Source organism: Primulina eburnea, chromosome 2 (assembly GCF_022965805.1).
Source record: "Primulina eburnea isolate SZY01 chromosome 2, ASM2296580v1, whole genome shotgun sequence".
NCBI lineage: Eukaryota > Viridiplantae > Streptophyta > Magnoliopsida > Lamiales > Gesneriaceae > Primulina > Primulina eburnea.
The window spans coordinates 45,057,537-45,070,621 of NC_133102.1; the positions used below are offsets into that span (position 1 = coordinate 45,057,537).

At 35.5% G+C, this 13,085-nt stretch overlaps 2 protein-coding genes across 2 annotated transcripts; one reads left to right on the plus strand and one right to left on the minus strand.

Annotated features, from left to right (window-relative positions):
- Positions 1-565: 565 nt before the first annotated feature.
- On the minus strand, positions 566-2,406 carry LOC140824793 (uncharacterized). Its single transcript, XM_073186341.1, has 2 exons — positions 1,283-2,406; positions 566-977 (listed from the first exon to the last, which is right to left on the minus strand). Exons 1-2 carry the CDS (start codon positions 2,322-2,324, stop codon positions 943-945), a joined length of 1,077 nt encoding a protein of 358 aa, XP_073042442.1. The 5' UTR covers positions 2,325-2,406; the 3' UTR covers positions 566-942.
- A 5,954-nt stretch (positions 2,407-8,360) lies between these two features.
- LOC140823610 (uncharacterized) lies at positions 8,361-12,967 on the plus strand. Its single transcript, XM_073185036.1, has 3 exons — positions 8,361-9,124; positions 10,492-10,679; positions 12,152-12,967. Exons 1-3 carry the CDS (start codon positions 8,563-8,565, stop codon positions 12,815-12,817), a joined length of 1,416 nt encoding a protein of 471 aa, XP_073041137.1. The 5' UTR covers positions 8,361-8,562; the 3' UTR covers positions 12,818-12,967.
- The last annotated feature ends 118 nt before the right edge of the window (positions 12,968-13,085 follow it).

Genomic DNA, 13,085 nt, shown 5'->3' on the forward strand with positions numbered 1-13,085 from the left:
TATTAGTTTGAAGATTCATAAGTTTATATCCTTTTTGAAGATTAGAATAACCCAAAAAGACACATTCATTGGCACGTGGAGAAAACTTATGATCTCGAGTTAAAGTTGTTGCATAGCAAAGAAAACCGAAAACTCTAAGGTGAGAGTAAGAGGGAGATTGACAAAACAGAATTTCGAATGGTGTTTTGTTTTGAATAAGGGGACTAGGTGTACGGTTGATGAGGTATACCGCAGTTAAAACACAATCCCCCCAAAATTTAAGTGGAAGCGATGCTTGAAATCTCAAGGACCGCGCTATGTTGAGAATATGCCGATGTTTCCGTTCAACCGCACCATTTTGTTGTGGCGTATAAGGACAAGAACTTTGGTGTATGACTCCAAGGGAAGAAGAAAAGGAACTACATTCAGACTTGAAAAAATCAGATGCATTATCGGTGCGAATGACATTAATAGATCTGGAAAATTGATTCTTTACCATAGCAAAAAAAATGTTGAAGAATGTGGAGTATATCTAGCTTGGAATGCATAAGATACACCCAAGTTTCTCGAGAAAAATCATCAACAATCGTGATGAAATAATGTTCACCATTGTAAGTGGGTTCTCGAAACGGACCCCAAATATCCATGTGTAACAATTGAAAAGAATGTGAAGATGTAGACATACTTTTCTGTGGAAAGCTTGATCTAGTTTGTTTAGCTTGAGGACAAATGGAGCAAAGCTTCAAAACAGAATTGGTCAACATAAATGGCAACATTTTCATTCGAGCAAGAGACATATGCCCAAGTCTTTTATGCCAAAGATCTGTACTAATTGTTATGCAAGAAACAACAGTATGTGTATTGGAAAATGTATTACATTGGGAGTATAGAGAAGGTGTAACATCAGTAGAGCAAAAAAACGTAGAAGACATATTGGTGAGATGATAGAGGCCATGTTTTTCCTTACCAATCCCCATGATCCTCCCACGGCTGAGGTCCTAAAAAATATAGAGATGTGGATAAAAGACAACAGAACAGTTCTGAGTCTTAGTAAATTGAGAGATTGACAACAAATTGTACTGAAATTGAGGAATGTACAGAACATCGGGAAGAATGATTGATGTGGATAAAGCTACTGAACCTATTTTAGTAACATGAACTTGATTACCATTTGGCAGTCGCACGGAACTATTAGAGTTAGGCAAGGACTTAGTGCTATGCAACAACAAGGCATTACCAATCATATGTTCAGTTGCCCCTGTATCGATTACCCAATTTGTGCCACAAGGTGTATCAAGATTACCTGCCATATTTGCCATCGGTTCAGTGGGGGATTGTCCCGCAGAACCGCCCAACAACTTCATTATTTCAGCATATTGAGCAGGTGTAAAAATTGGAGTGTTGTTGATGACTTCTGGATTGAACGTCTCTGCTTGAACTTCAGTAGCCAAGTTTACATCACGATAAGGCTGCCTTGGTTTAAAATTATCCTTGGATAATTTCTTAGGTCCTCGAAACTGTTGAGGTTTATACAACCGATGGCCCGGTGGATAACCAACAAGCTTGTAGCAATTTCCTTTAGAATGACCAGGTACATGACAATATTCACATGTAACCACATCTGTCTTACGTTCATCTACCTTGTTCCGAGACGAATAAAAAACAGACGGTGGAGGTTCAACTGCTAACAATGATCGGGTTGACTCTTCTTGAGATACAACAGAGAAGGCTTGTCCCACGGATGGCAGTGGATCCATCATCAGAATCTGACTTCGAATGTGGACGTAACTATCATTTAATCCAAGCAGAAATTGGAGCAACTTTTGTTGATGATCATGATCAATATACTTGCGAGCCGTATCACATGTACAAAAGGGAAGAACAACAAATGATGCATATTCATCCCAGAGTTTTTTGAGTTTACAATAATATGTAGAAATAGAGAGATTACCCTGGCGCAATCCTCCGATCTCCCTGTGAATGGCAAATATTCGAGATCCATTGACTTTATCAAATTGTTCCTTCAAATCATTCCAAACAGCTGATGCATCAGTTGAGTATACGATGCCCCCAAATATTTCCTTAGAAACCGTATTCATGATCCACGATAGCACTAATGCGTTACATCGTTCCCACTGATTGAACGTAAGGCTTCCTGCAGCTGGACGTTGGCAAGTTCCATCAATAAATGCCAATTTATTCTTCGCACGTAATGCAATCAACATCGCACGACTCCACACCCCATAATTCTCAACACCAGTTAACTGTTCATTAATGATGTTTATTCCTGGGGTATCCGAAGGTTGAATCGACAGAGAATCACCAAAATTGTTGAGAGTTGCCATGAATTAGGACCAACTGAGAAATGAAGCAGACAGATTTGCAAGAAAATCCACAAATTCCGCAACTGTACCGCGATTAATGAGCGAAGCACACCCAAGCTGAAGTAGTAGAGAATTCGGCAGCAATTGGAAGCGATGCCCTAGATCGCATGCTCTGATACCATGTTAATGTGAGTAGCAATTGAAGAAAGAAGTCTTTCTGTTATTGAAGTGAGCCGAAGAAGCTAACTGTAGTTCTTGATACAAGGCTGAATAATCGTGAAGACAGAGAAACACGACTTATGTTATTATTTATTATTATTTATTGCTATATAACCAACAATATTTGTAATTCATGGATGGTTACGTCCCCGACGATCAAACATCTTTCCCAGAAAATTTTCATTATGGTCAATTTATTTAATCTTTTTTGTGGTATAATTTATGTTATATTATTTTTAAAAAAACCTTATTTCTGTTGGGCATGTGCTCGTATTTTTTGATGACGATAAAACTCGTAAGTGTTACTTTTTGATCTGCCTTTAGTAAAATAACAAACTAATACAATAGCATGCAAATCATGTTCTCTACTAAATTGTTGGTAAGAAATCGAACCCAATTTCATTTGTCAAGTGTTTACATACTCACCAATTCGATCGGACGTTCAAATTTATTGCATGTATCCAAGATAATTATATGTTAAATTTCTACAGGACTCGTAATTTTGTAAGCCGGTCAATGCCTTGTAATAAACTCATACAAAAAATTTCAAGTGACTAAGACCGTAGAAATCGAATAAAGTTTGATCACTTCTCTGAACAGCATTAGCGTATGACGTGGTCGCTTACATATGTTATATAGAAATTTGGAGTTTTGATTATTAATATGAGGAAACCGATAAAAATGTGACGTTAAGGTTAGCGCATATGATTTAAAATATTTGAATAATACTGTTAATATAATTTAAATTTTTTGATAATAGTTTGGCAAAAACTTGTGTGAGACGGTCTCACGGGTCGTATTTTGTGAGACGGATCTTTATTTGGATAATCTATGAAAAAGTATTACTTATTATGTTTAGAGTATTACTTTTTATTTTGAATATCTGTAGCCTTGACCCGTTTCACAGATCGAGATCCGTGAGACGGTCTCAATTAGACCTACTCTGATAGTTTATGTCCAAAACAAAAAAATGAATTTCAATTTGAATATGAAGATAATACTGCTGTTAGATTCGTTTACAATAACTAATTGTCTTCACAAAGCTAGTAATACTCATGTTTTGAATTTCCTTTCAAGAAAATTGACATTGCCTCAGTAGCAACATAGTGATGAGAATATTTATTTTTATTTTTTTATAAAAAAAAATAAACGACATCGTGATTGAAACAAAATCACATTTTTGAAAACATATTTTCTAACATGGTAAAAAAAATAAACGACATCGCGATTGAAATAAAATCACATTTTTGAAAACATATTTTCTAACATGGTAAAAAAAATAAACGACATCGCGAATGAAACAAAATCACATTTTTGAAAACATATTTTCTAACATGGATTTACTTGATCTTATAATTAAAAGTTTAAAATGTATTCGTCCATAACATTCAACTTCAAATTATTCCTTACCTCGTAAATCTATTATCCCACGAGACTACAATATAAATTTTGCTTACTATAAAATGACAAGTTTACGTCAGTGCATAGGTCATATGAAAAATATAGAATGCTTCCGACACGGCATAAAACTCATTGCTTAATAATAAATAATAAGTGATGATTCGGAGAATTTGGCATACGATTCTGCACAAATACGATTTTTATTTTTGTTTTTTTAAAAAAAAAATTGTATTCGAAATTATACTATGTATTGGTTGGACCATATATTTATAATTTATAAGAACTGTAATATAAATGGTACCACAAATATTTTTTTTTTTGGAAATATGAGAATCATGTCTATAAAAAAAGTTTTAAATCAATAAAAAAAATAGGCAAAAACTTATGTGAAACGATCTCACGGGTCATATTTTTTTAGACGAATCTTTTATTTGGGTCATCTATGAAAAAATATTACTTTTTATGCTAAGAGTATTACTTTTTATTGTGAATATCGGTACGGTTGACCGTCTCACAGATAAATATTCGTGAGCCGTCTCACAAGAGACATATTCTAAAAAATATTGATCAATATGATTTCTTCTAGTATCCATTAAATATACGTATTAATACATTTCTTTTGATGGTTTTGAATTTCACTAATCAGAATCATCGTTTTTCATTATGAACTTGTTTAATCTCTCGATGGATGTTCAAGTCGGTAGAAGTAGGTGAACGTTTGTCGAATGCATTTTACTTTACTAGTCTGAATTGTAAGTTATTGTGTTAACTAGAGAGTTTACTCAGTATACACCAAAAAATATTAACCGCATAATAACTTTTAAATTTTCGAGTCATTGCATATGTATCAATCAAATACTTCTCGTGTTCAAATCACTCTATCCAAACATAATCTTTATGTATTTCCATTTATTAAAAATACGAAAGAAATAGATGCCATATATCACTTCCATTTTTAAACTAAACAGTGATCTACGGATTTTGGAATGCTCTTTTATGAATTTCACCATCTAGCCTAATATATTTTAACGTACCTAATCATTTGTTTAGTTCATTTTTTATTTAACCAAGCAAATCCTTCGTATGAATGATTATGTTATATTAGGTAGGCTAAAATAATACCTCCTCACCCCCCAAGATTATTTATCTCACTCTTAATACATCCTATTTTTCTAATTTTACTCTTCTCCTAAATTCAAACTCATCACCACTTCCTTCCACCGACCGCCCACCGACAACCCCGCCAAAGGCCGACAACCGCTGACCACCTCCGCCTGCCACCGGCCACCACCGTCGGTCGTCGACCAACACCGCAGCAACAGTCGACCACCGCCGCGCCGTTGCCGGCATCCACCTCCACTTCCAGCCGACCGCCGCCGCCGCCAAAGTGGAAGAAAGAAAAAAAAAGAAGAAAGGACAAATTTAGTACTTTTATCAAAAAATTCAAAACTACACTTAAAAATCTTACCAAACAAAATACTATTTTACATCATATATTACATTTCTACGACAGTCATTTTCTTTATCATTTAAATACTAATCATTAATTTATTTTATCCTCCAAACCAAACGCTACCTTAAAATGGCATTTAAGAGTCCGTTAATAATAAATTACCACCAATGGATGCATTTTTAGAGAAAAACCTTAACAGATGGCATCGAATTTACCGTTTAAAATATCTAAAATTCCATGTGTAGCATTAAAAAAAGACGCGAGCAAATTTGTAAAAAAAGATGGTGGAAAGTTTGATCAATGTCAAGCAAGAGGGATAAGCTATAGGGTGGAAAGTTACAACGTGGATGAAAATATTTTAAATCCATAAATTTCAAAGATATTTTTTTAGAGAAATAATGTTATAAATTTAAAATTCGCTTCTAACATGTTTATATAGTATTTCATGTTGATTATTATATATTTCAAGTTCATCCAATAATTATGTTAGTTGAAATTCGTTTTACTTTGTATTATTAATGTATAAATAAGTAATACATGAATTTAAGTTTTGATATGTTGTTACATTGTTAACAATAAAATTATAATTGAAATACATGAATTTTAAATCCAGCTTCTCAAATGCACTCTATGTATATAAGTTATATGACCAAAAAAGTCCTTTTGTCTATCAATTTATGATATGAGTTCATTAATTTGTATTTTTCCTCTTTTATTATTTTTTTATATGAATACCGACACCAAAAAATGATAACACGTTATCGGAAAATACTTAATGACTATATATATTGCTAACATGTTCGATGTTACCACGTCATCGCTACGATGAAAATAATTAAAGTTGATTTTTTTTACAAATTATGGATTAATATTGTAAATTGATGTATAACATGATAAAAAAAAACCCTCAGGTTTTATTGAAAAAAAATTAACATCTCCCCTTTTCAATGATAAGGTTATATAAATTTGATTAATAATATTTTACATGTTTGTAGACTCTTTCGAGAAAAATACGATCCAAATTCGTATAATCTCGGCATATGAATCGAACACAACAATAATGGCAAGCTAAATTATGGTAGAAAATTTATTAATGTTATTTTTTAAACTTGGTCAAACTTGTGCACCATAGTGCATGTACCGTCACCTTCCACGGCCGACGCCGCCGACCCCAGCAGACAGATAATTATATAATATGAAAACTGGAAGGACGTAGCCCGAAGGAAATAGGCGAAGTCCCTTTCTTCTTCCCTCTTCATCCAACTTAACTTCAGTTGAAATTACAAAGAAATACACTATATATAAAGAACTACTCAAACCAATTAACTAAATCCGTCACTTTATCCTACTAGTATTACAATAATATACATAACTGATATAAACACATCGAGATTTACGATCGTATCGAAACAATTTTTCTATCATGTACTCTTCCTCTTCTTCCTCGAGTGCTTATTCTGATTCTGGTTATTCAGAAATTCAGTCTCCTCATAATTATAATCATCACAAAAAAGAAGAGAGTACAAAACGACCACCGACCGTCCATTCAAAGCTCCATTCGGTTCTCAAGATTCCCGCGAAGGATAAGAAGATAATGAGGATACCGATCGCACCTTGGCCACGAACCCCGCCAAAGGTGTACAACGTGGCACCTATCCACTTCAGGGATGTTGTTCAGAAGCTCACTGGTGCCACTGAATTCCAGCCAATTACACGGCTGCACGAGGTGGCGCCACTGCTGCATGAGTGGTTTCCGGTAGCTGAACACACGGCAAACACACCGGCGTCTGCTGAAGAAGAGCATCAGCAATAAGTGGAGACGAGTAGTTTCGGAGAGCTGATGAGTCCGCTCGAGCTTACCGTGTCTCCTTCTTCACTTTGCATGGATTTCATATATTCTTTCCTGCTTAGTTAATTTCATCATTTTTTGCTCCATGTTCTTTGGATATAAAATTATTATATTAAATCAATTAATACCGATCTACCATGAACTTGAATTTTAAGAAAAAAAATCACATTATATGGTAATATTTCAAATTCAAAACGCGTGCTGCACATCCCATCAATATCTAATTACTCAACCACATCCAAATTTTCAGACATTTAAACAATGTGTTTGCAAATACTTAAAAAATATATCTTATTTTAACAAAATTATAAAGAAAAATCAATAATCATTGTTTTAAACATTGACACGACGACGATCATTGGCAAAATCTCAAGCATTAATATTAGATGACAACAATCGAATTCATTAACAATTATCAATATAAAATGTAAACTATTAAATTATCGTGTTCTATATCTAGCGTAAATCAATCGATCACAGCGAACATAAATAAAATAGTGCAGAAAAAAAGGTGAATTGAGGCTCAATAAATCTGCAGAATCGAAACATCAACTTAGATGAGAGCAAAGTAGAAACAAGCTCGTTCCAAAAGTAAGCTAGATTTATTTTTTCCTCAGTTTGCATTTAAAAAAAAAACGAAATCGACTAATTCATTCCAGAATTCTAAAGTGATATTTCTTCTTGAAACATAAACATTTTATATCATCATGTGCTCTTCTATAGATCTACCGTCGATCTGTAAAATAGAGAAAAAAAATTGGGAGGGATTGGACCGCCTAAACACTGCATAGGCCGTGCGGCGTGCGGTCGAGGGCTGCCTATCGCCTAAACACTGCATAGGCGACCGTCTCGACTGCCATTAAAACAATGATGATGATTGGGATTTGAGAGGGAATGATAAACGGGAAAAGAGAAGGAGAAGTGAGAAATGAAATAGATGAGATGAATAATATTTTATTATTTGCAGAAGTTTTTTTAATTATAAAATCTAAATTTTAAAGTAAATTTTGGTTTTAAGAAAGCTGATGGAGATGTTCGGATAAACACACTTGAGCAAATTATTTTTTAAAGTAAATTATTGACAAATATTAAAAAAACAAAATACTTCAAAAATGTTCTTGGCGTAGAACTCCATCCAACGATCCAAAACTATCGGCGCTAGATAATTAAAACGAATAAGTTCAGGGGATATCAACAAAACGACAGCGTTCAGCAAGCTTCGTCGCGATTGGCATTCTAGAGCAAAGCTGTGAAAGTAGAGTCCAGTCTGTGTAGTCCCTAACTTCCCACGAGCAGTTCGCCGGCGATTCATACCGGAACCAAACCTCCTCCCTACAATGTCATGGTTGGTGCGATCCATCGCCAACTCTCTCAAGCTCGACGAGGATGACGTCAGCATCGTCAAGCCCGAATCCAAGCAACTGGGAAGCCCTCGCCTTCAGAACGACGACGCATCATCTCCGACATCTCCGCCGCGCGGCGTCAAGGATGACCTCTCGGACCTCACCAAAACCCTGACCCGTCAATTCTGGGGAGTGGCTTCATTTTTGGCTCCCCCTCCTCAGCAGACCAGACACGAGCAGGAAACTGATGAATCTGACCCGGATTTGATGTCGGGGATTCGGAGTGACTTTGCGGAGATTGGGGGAAAGTTCAAGAGTGGGATATATCGGATATCAAATAATATCAACGTGTCTGAAATTACGAAAATGGCATCGGATTTCCTGCAGTTGGAATCGAATGATGAAGGTGGGGAGGGGAGCAAGGAGGGTTTTGATTCGATGAGGAAAGGTGAAGTGGGTGTCAGTGAGGAAGTGGTGGCCTTCGCGCGGGACATCGCTATGCATCCAGAGACTTGGCTGGATTTTCCTCTACCCGAAAATGCTGAAGATGATATTGGTATAGTTGATTTATGTAGTTTCGGGAATATACAGTTAGTTTTTTGGTTGCCATTATTTAAATTGATGAATAAATTTTGTTTTCCTGATGATGGCAAGATTAGAAGCATATTACATTTTATCTCACGCGACTTGAGAGGGGCAATTAATTGTTTTGCCTTCCTTTCAAACTCCAGTAGAGTCTACATCTTTTTGTAATTTCTTGTAATGCACAACTAGAGGTGAAACACAAATTGTGATGCATGGGCGGGATTGATTGTCGATGTCATAAGGTAGCACAGATAATGAGCGACTCCTGACAGGCTTCTAGGCGTAATATGAGTTAATCGATCCCACATTGGTGTGAGAGAGTATCCAAAACTGATCGAGACAGTACAGTTGACAAGAGCTTAAAAGATTTGATATGTACCGTTCATCTCAAGAAAGTGCATATTCTTTTCGGGTTTTAATTAAATAAGAACTCCAAAGTTAAACGTGATTGACACGGAGCAATTTTTGGATAGATGACCTCCTTGAAAATTTCATAGGATGTGTGTGAGTGAGGACATAAGCACGCTGAAAAGGCTCGTTTCTGTTCAATAGAGACAATCGGCAAATCTGGGATGTTATACAAATGATATTCATTATACGGCTGCCTTAAGGGAGATTCAAGTCCATCGGGCATTGTTTTGAAACCATGTGGTACTGTGTCGATTCCTGTGAAGCCATAAAATTGCCTAGTATCCTCTATCATATGACAAGCAACAGCCCAAAGACATCATATGAATGTAATGGTCTATTGACTAGTTGTAGGGTGATAAATTTGGATGATAGGAGGGAGTTTTATTTGACAAAGAAAGTTATTTGTTGATTACCTAGATTTTAGCTAGAAAACAATTATAGAAATCTTTGTTTACCTTGTCATGAATAGGGGTGGATTTTCGGTATACCGTGGCAAAAATATCGATATCAAAAAATTCATACCGGTACCGATACCGAAATTCCGAAATTTTTCTATGGAAAAAATTCACACCAATACCATAATGATACCGAAAAAAAATTCGATATACCGAAAAAATGTGGTATACCTAAAAAAATGTCGGTACGGTATGATTATTTTTCGGTAATTTCGGTATTTTTCCCACCCCTAGTCATGAACTATGAGACCTTTGAAAAAAAAAAAAAAAACTATGAGACCTTTGAAGCATCCTGGTTTGACTTGAACCCTTTCAATTTGTTAAAATCAATACTCAACCCGTGTAATTTAAAAGAATATGATCGCGTATGTTTTCTTGTTCTTTGAGAGTTATTAACTTTTTTTGATTTGGTATTTCAATTTTTAAACGATGGACTAATCAATATTTGTCTCGTTATATTTGTTTGCTCTAGATTTTGATATGTCTGATACCCAACAAGAACATGCCTTAGCTGTTGAACGGTTTGCTCCAAGATTAACCGCTTTGAGGATTGAGCTTTGCCCTGGATATATGAGTGAAAGTCGGTTCTGGAAGATATACTTTGTTCTCCTTCACCCTATACTGGATAGCCATGAAACTGAACTTCTATCTACCTCACAGGTTTTCCATATTCGCCATCTTTTTCATCTTCTTCTCATTAGTTTTTTATTGCCACTATTGTTTTTCTTGCACACTTAATGTTGAATCTGGAGAGATTCTAGAGAATCTGAGTTGGGGCTGATAACAAATTTGGCATGGATATTCTCTGCTCCCATCTGTAGTCGTTGTCTGATGAAATTTTGCAGCATACTTTTGTGGAGGGGAGAAATGTACATTGAATTTTTGTTTGGCTGTTTGTATTTCGATTCTCTTTTGTTACCACAGGATGCTCTCCTTGCAAACATAAGGAATACCAATTATCACCTAGTTAAGATATCCACAATATGTGGAGTGTGAGAAGTAAATCGTTTGTAATTTTCTGTTTTATCTCCTTGTAGAATGTGGTAACCATATCTATTGGAATTTTCATTTTTACCTTTAGTTACTCAACGCATTGCCTACTTGGGCAATCTATGTTGCTAGTTTCATATGTACGCAATAAAAAGATTTTTAATTAAATCTCTTGGAATTTGCTTTTTATCTCCTGTCATTCAACGCATTACCTACTTGGGCAATCCGTATTGCTAGTTACATGTGGTATACTTTTTCTGGTCTTACACTTTTATCGGTTGATTACATGTTCAGGAATGCACTTCTTCTTGGATTTTTTTGTTTCTGATTCCTTGCTTACTTTTCTGCCTTTCATCCTGGTTTCTGCTGTTATTTGTTTTAATTTGGTTTATTTTGTTTTGAGAAGAAAGATGTTTTTGTTGTTTGGGTGGCCGTCAGAGCTTGTTTGGTTGCTGAGAATGATTTGCATTGCAATATTATGTGCATAGTTGGATAGTCAATACAAGTTCATTCTCTATTTTCTTTGGGAATGCCATTCAGTCGCCATGTGACTGGTAGTAGGTGTTCTGTATGTTCTTGACAATAATGTTTCTCTTACTCCAGAACCAATTTTTGTATTTTGTCTTCAACCTTTCCTTACAAATTTACAGCTTGTGCGTTCTATTTTCTATGATTATGTTATCCTTGAACTAGGTGTCATTTTGGTGGGATATAACAACAATGAAACCATGGTACGAAATCATTGGCAACTGACGTTTTTTTTTTTTTTTTTGAAATAGAAGAGAATTATTTGACACTTCGAATTAGTATAAAAAATTATTTCCATTCCAATTTGAGTAGTCTGGGATCTTATTATTATAAGGCAGTAGCATGTCCGTCTATTTGATGCTGTCAAACAATAATTTCATCTTCGCGTGATTTGCTTCCCTATAAAAGTGGCAGAAATATTTGTACCTAGACACACCATCTAATTAACGGCCATCTGGACCTTGATTGTATGTTGCTAGATGGGCTAGAATTCCGAGTCTGACAGACGACAGTCCATTTCATTTGTAACGATTCAAATTCAATGTGTGTACTCGTAATGTTTGTTTTGTTAAACTCCAGTTTTGTTGAGGTTCATCATTGCCGTTGCCATGCAGATAGTGAAAGCAAGAGCCTTGCTGACCCAAGAGTTGAAGATTCGAACTTCAGAACCAGCAGATGTGTTAAGTGGAAAATCTTTTGACCCAGAAACCAAAGCTGGTTCTCAAAATGAAGGGCCCCTTTCAGTGCCATCCCCCATCTTTTCTGGAAACGAGAGTACCAAGGGATCAGACATTGAAATACATTCATCCAATGCACTAGCAGATTCTGAAACAGTGAAGCACCCGATTGAGAGTAAAGACATTCAAATCGTTGACAAGTCCGTTATAAAAGAAAATGATACCAGCCAGGTTACAAACCAATCCATAAAATCTGGTTTCTTAAATGTTTTGGGAGAGAAAGACGAAGATGATGCTGATGATTGGTTAAAAGAAGAAAGTTCAGAAATTGTTCCTACCTCTGGGGTCACCATTCCCATTGGAAACGAAGAAGATGTCTCATTCAGTGATCTTGAAGAAGATGATGATGATGCATCCTCGAATTTCAAAAAATCCGATCACAGTTTCAAAAAAGACTCTCCAGAATGGGTTCAACTGAGGAAAAGCTCGTCCGATTCATCTAATGATATGGATGTTAAGCACTCTGGCAAAGATGATGTAAATACCCATGACACGAAGGAATCAAATGACTGGTTCGATGTTGATGACATTGACGTTGCTTGATCAATCATGCAAGTCTTGCATTATATTTGATTTTACCTTTGTACTGTGAATTATTTTTTCTCCCATTTTACTGTCTTGCCTTGAACTTTTGGAAATACAGAGTTTGTATATAATGTGCACGTAAATAAAGTATGGATGCTGATTTTAATATGACGGGTTTTATTTAAGTTCCCTAGTCAGAGTGAATAACATCCGAAACATTGGAGATGTAGCTACATTCGTGTTAATGTATCTTCATCAATGATCATATTTTGGGGTTAATAAGCTT

Bases quoted from the DNA above. Each gene is read 5' to 3' on its own strand.
- LOC140824793 (XM_073186341.1), bottom strand. From the start codon at position 2,324: ATGGCAACTCTCAACAATTTTGGTGATTCTCTGTCGATTCAACCTTCG. The intron at 978-1,282 runs GTAATCTTGATA...TATATTTTTTAG, and splicing joins ACCGATGGCAAATATGGCAG to GACCTCAGCCGTGGGAGGAT.
- LOC140823610 (XM_073185036.1), top strand. From the start codon at position 8,563: ATGTCATGGTTGGTGCGATCCATCGCCAACTCTCTCAAGCTCGACGAG. The intron at 9,125-10,491 runs GTATAGTTGATT...TGTTTGCTCTAG, and splicing joins AAATGCTGAAGATGATATTG to ATTTTGATATGTCTGATACC. The intron at 10,680-12,151 runs GTTTTCCATATT...GTTGCCATGCAG, and splicing joins AACTTCTATCTACCTCACAG to ATAGTGAAAGCAAGAGCCTT.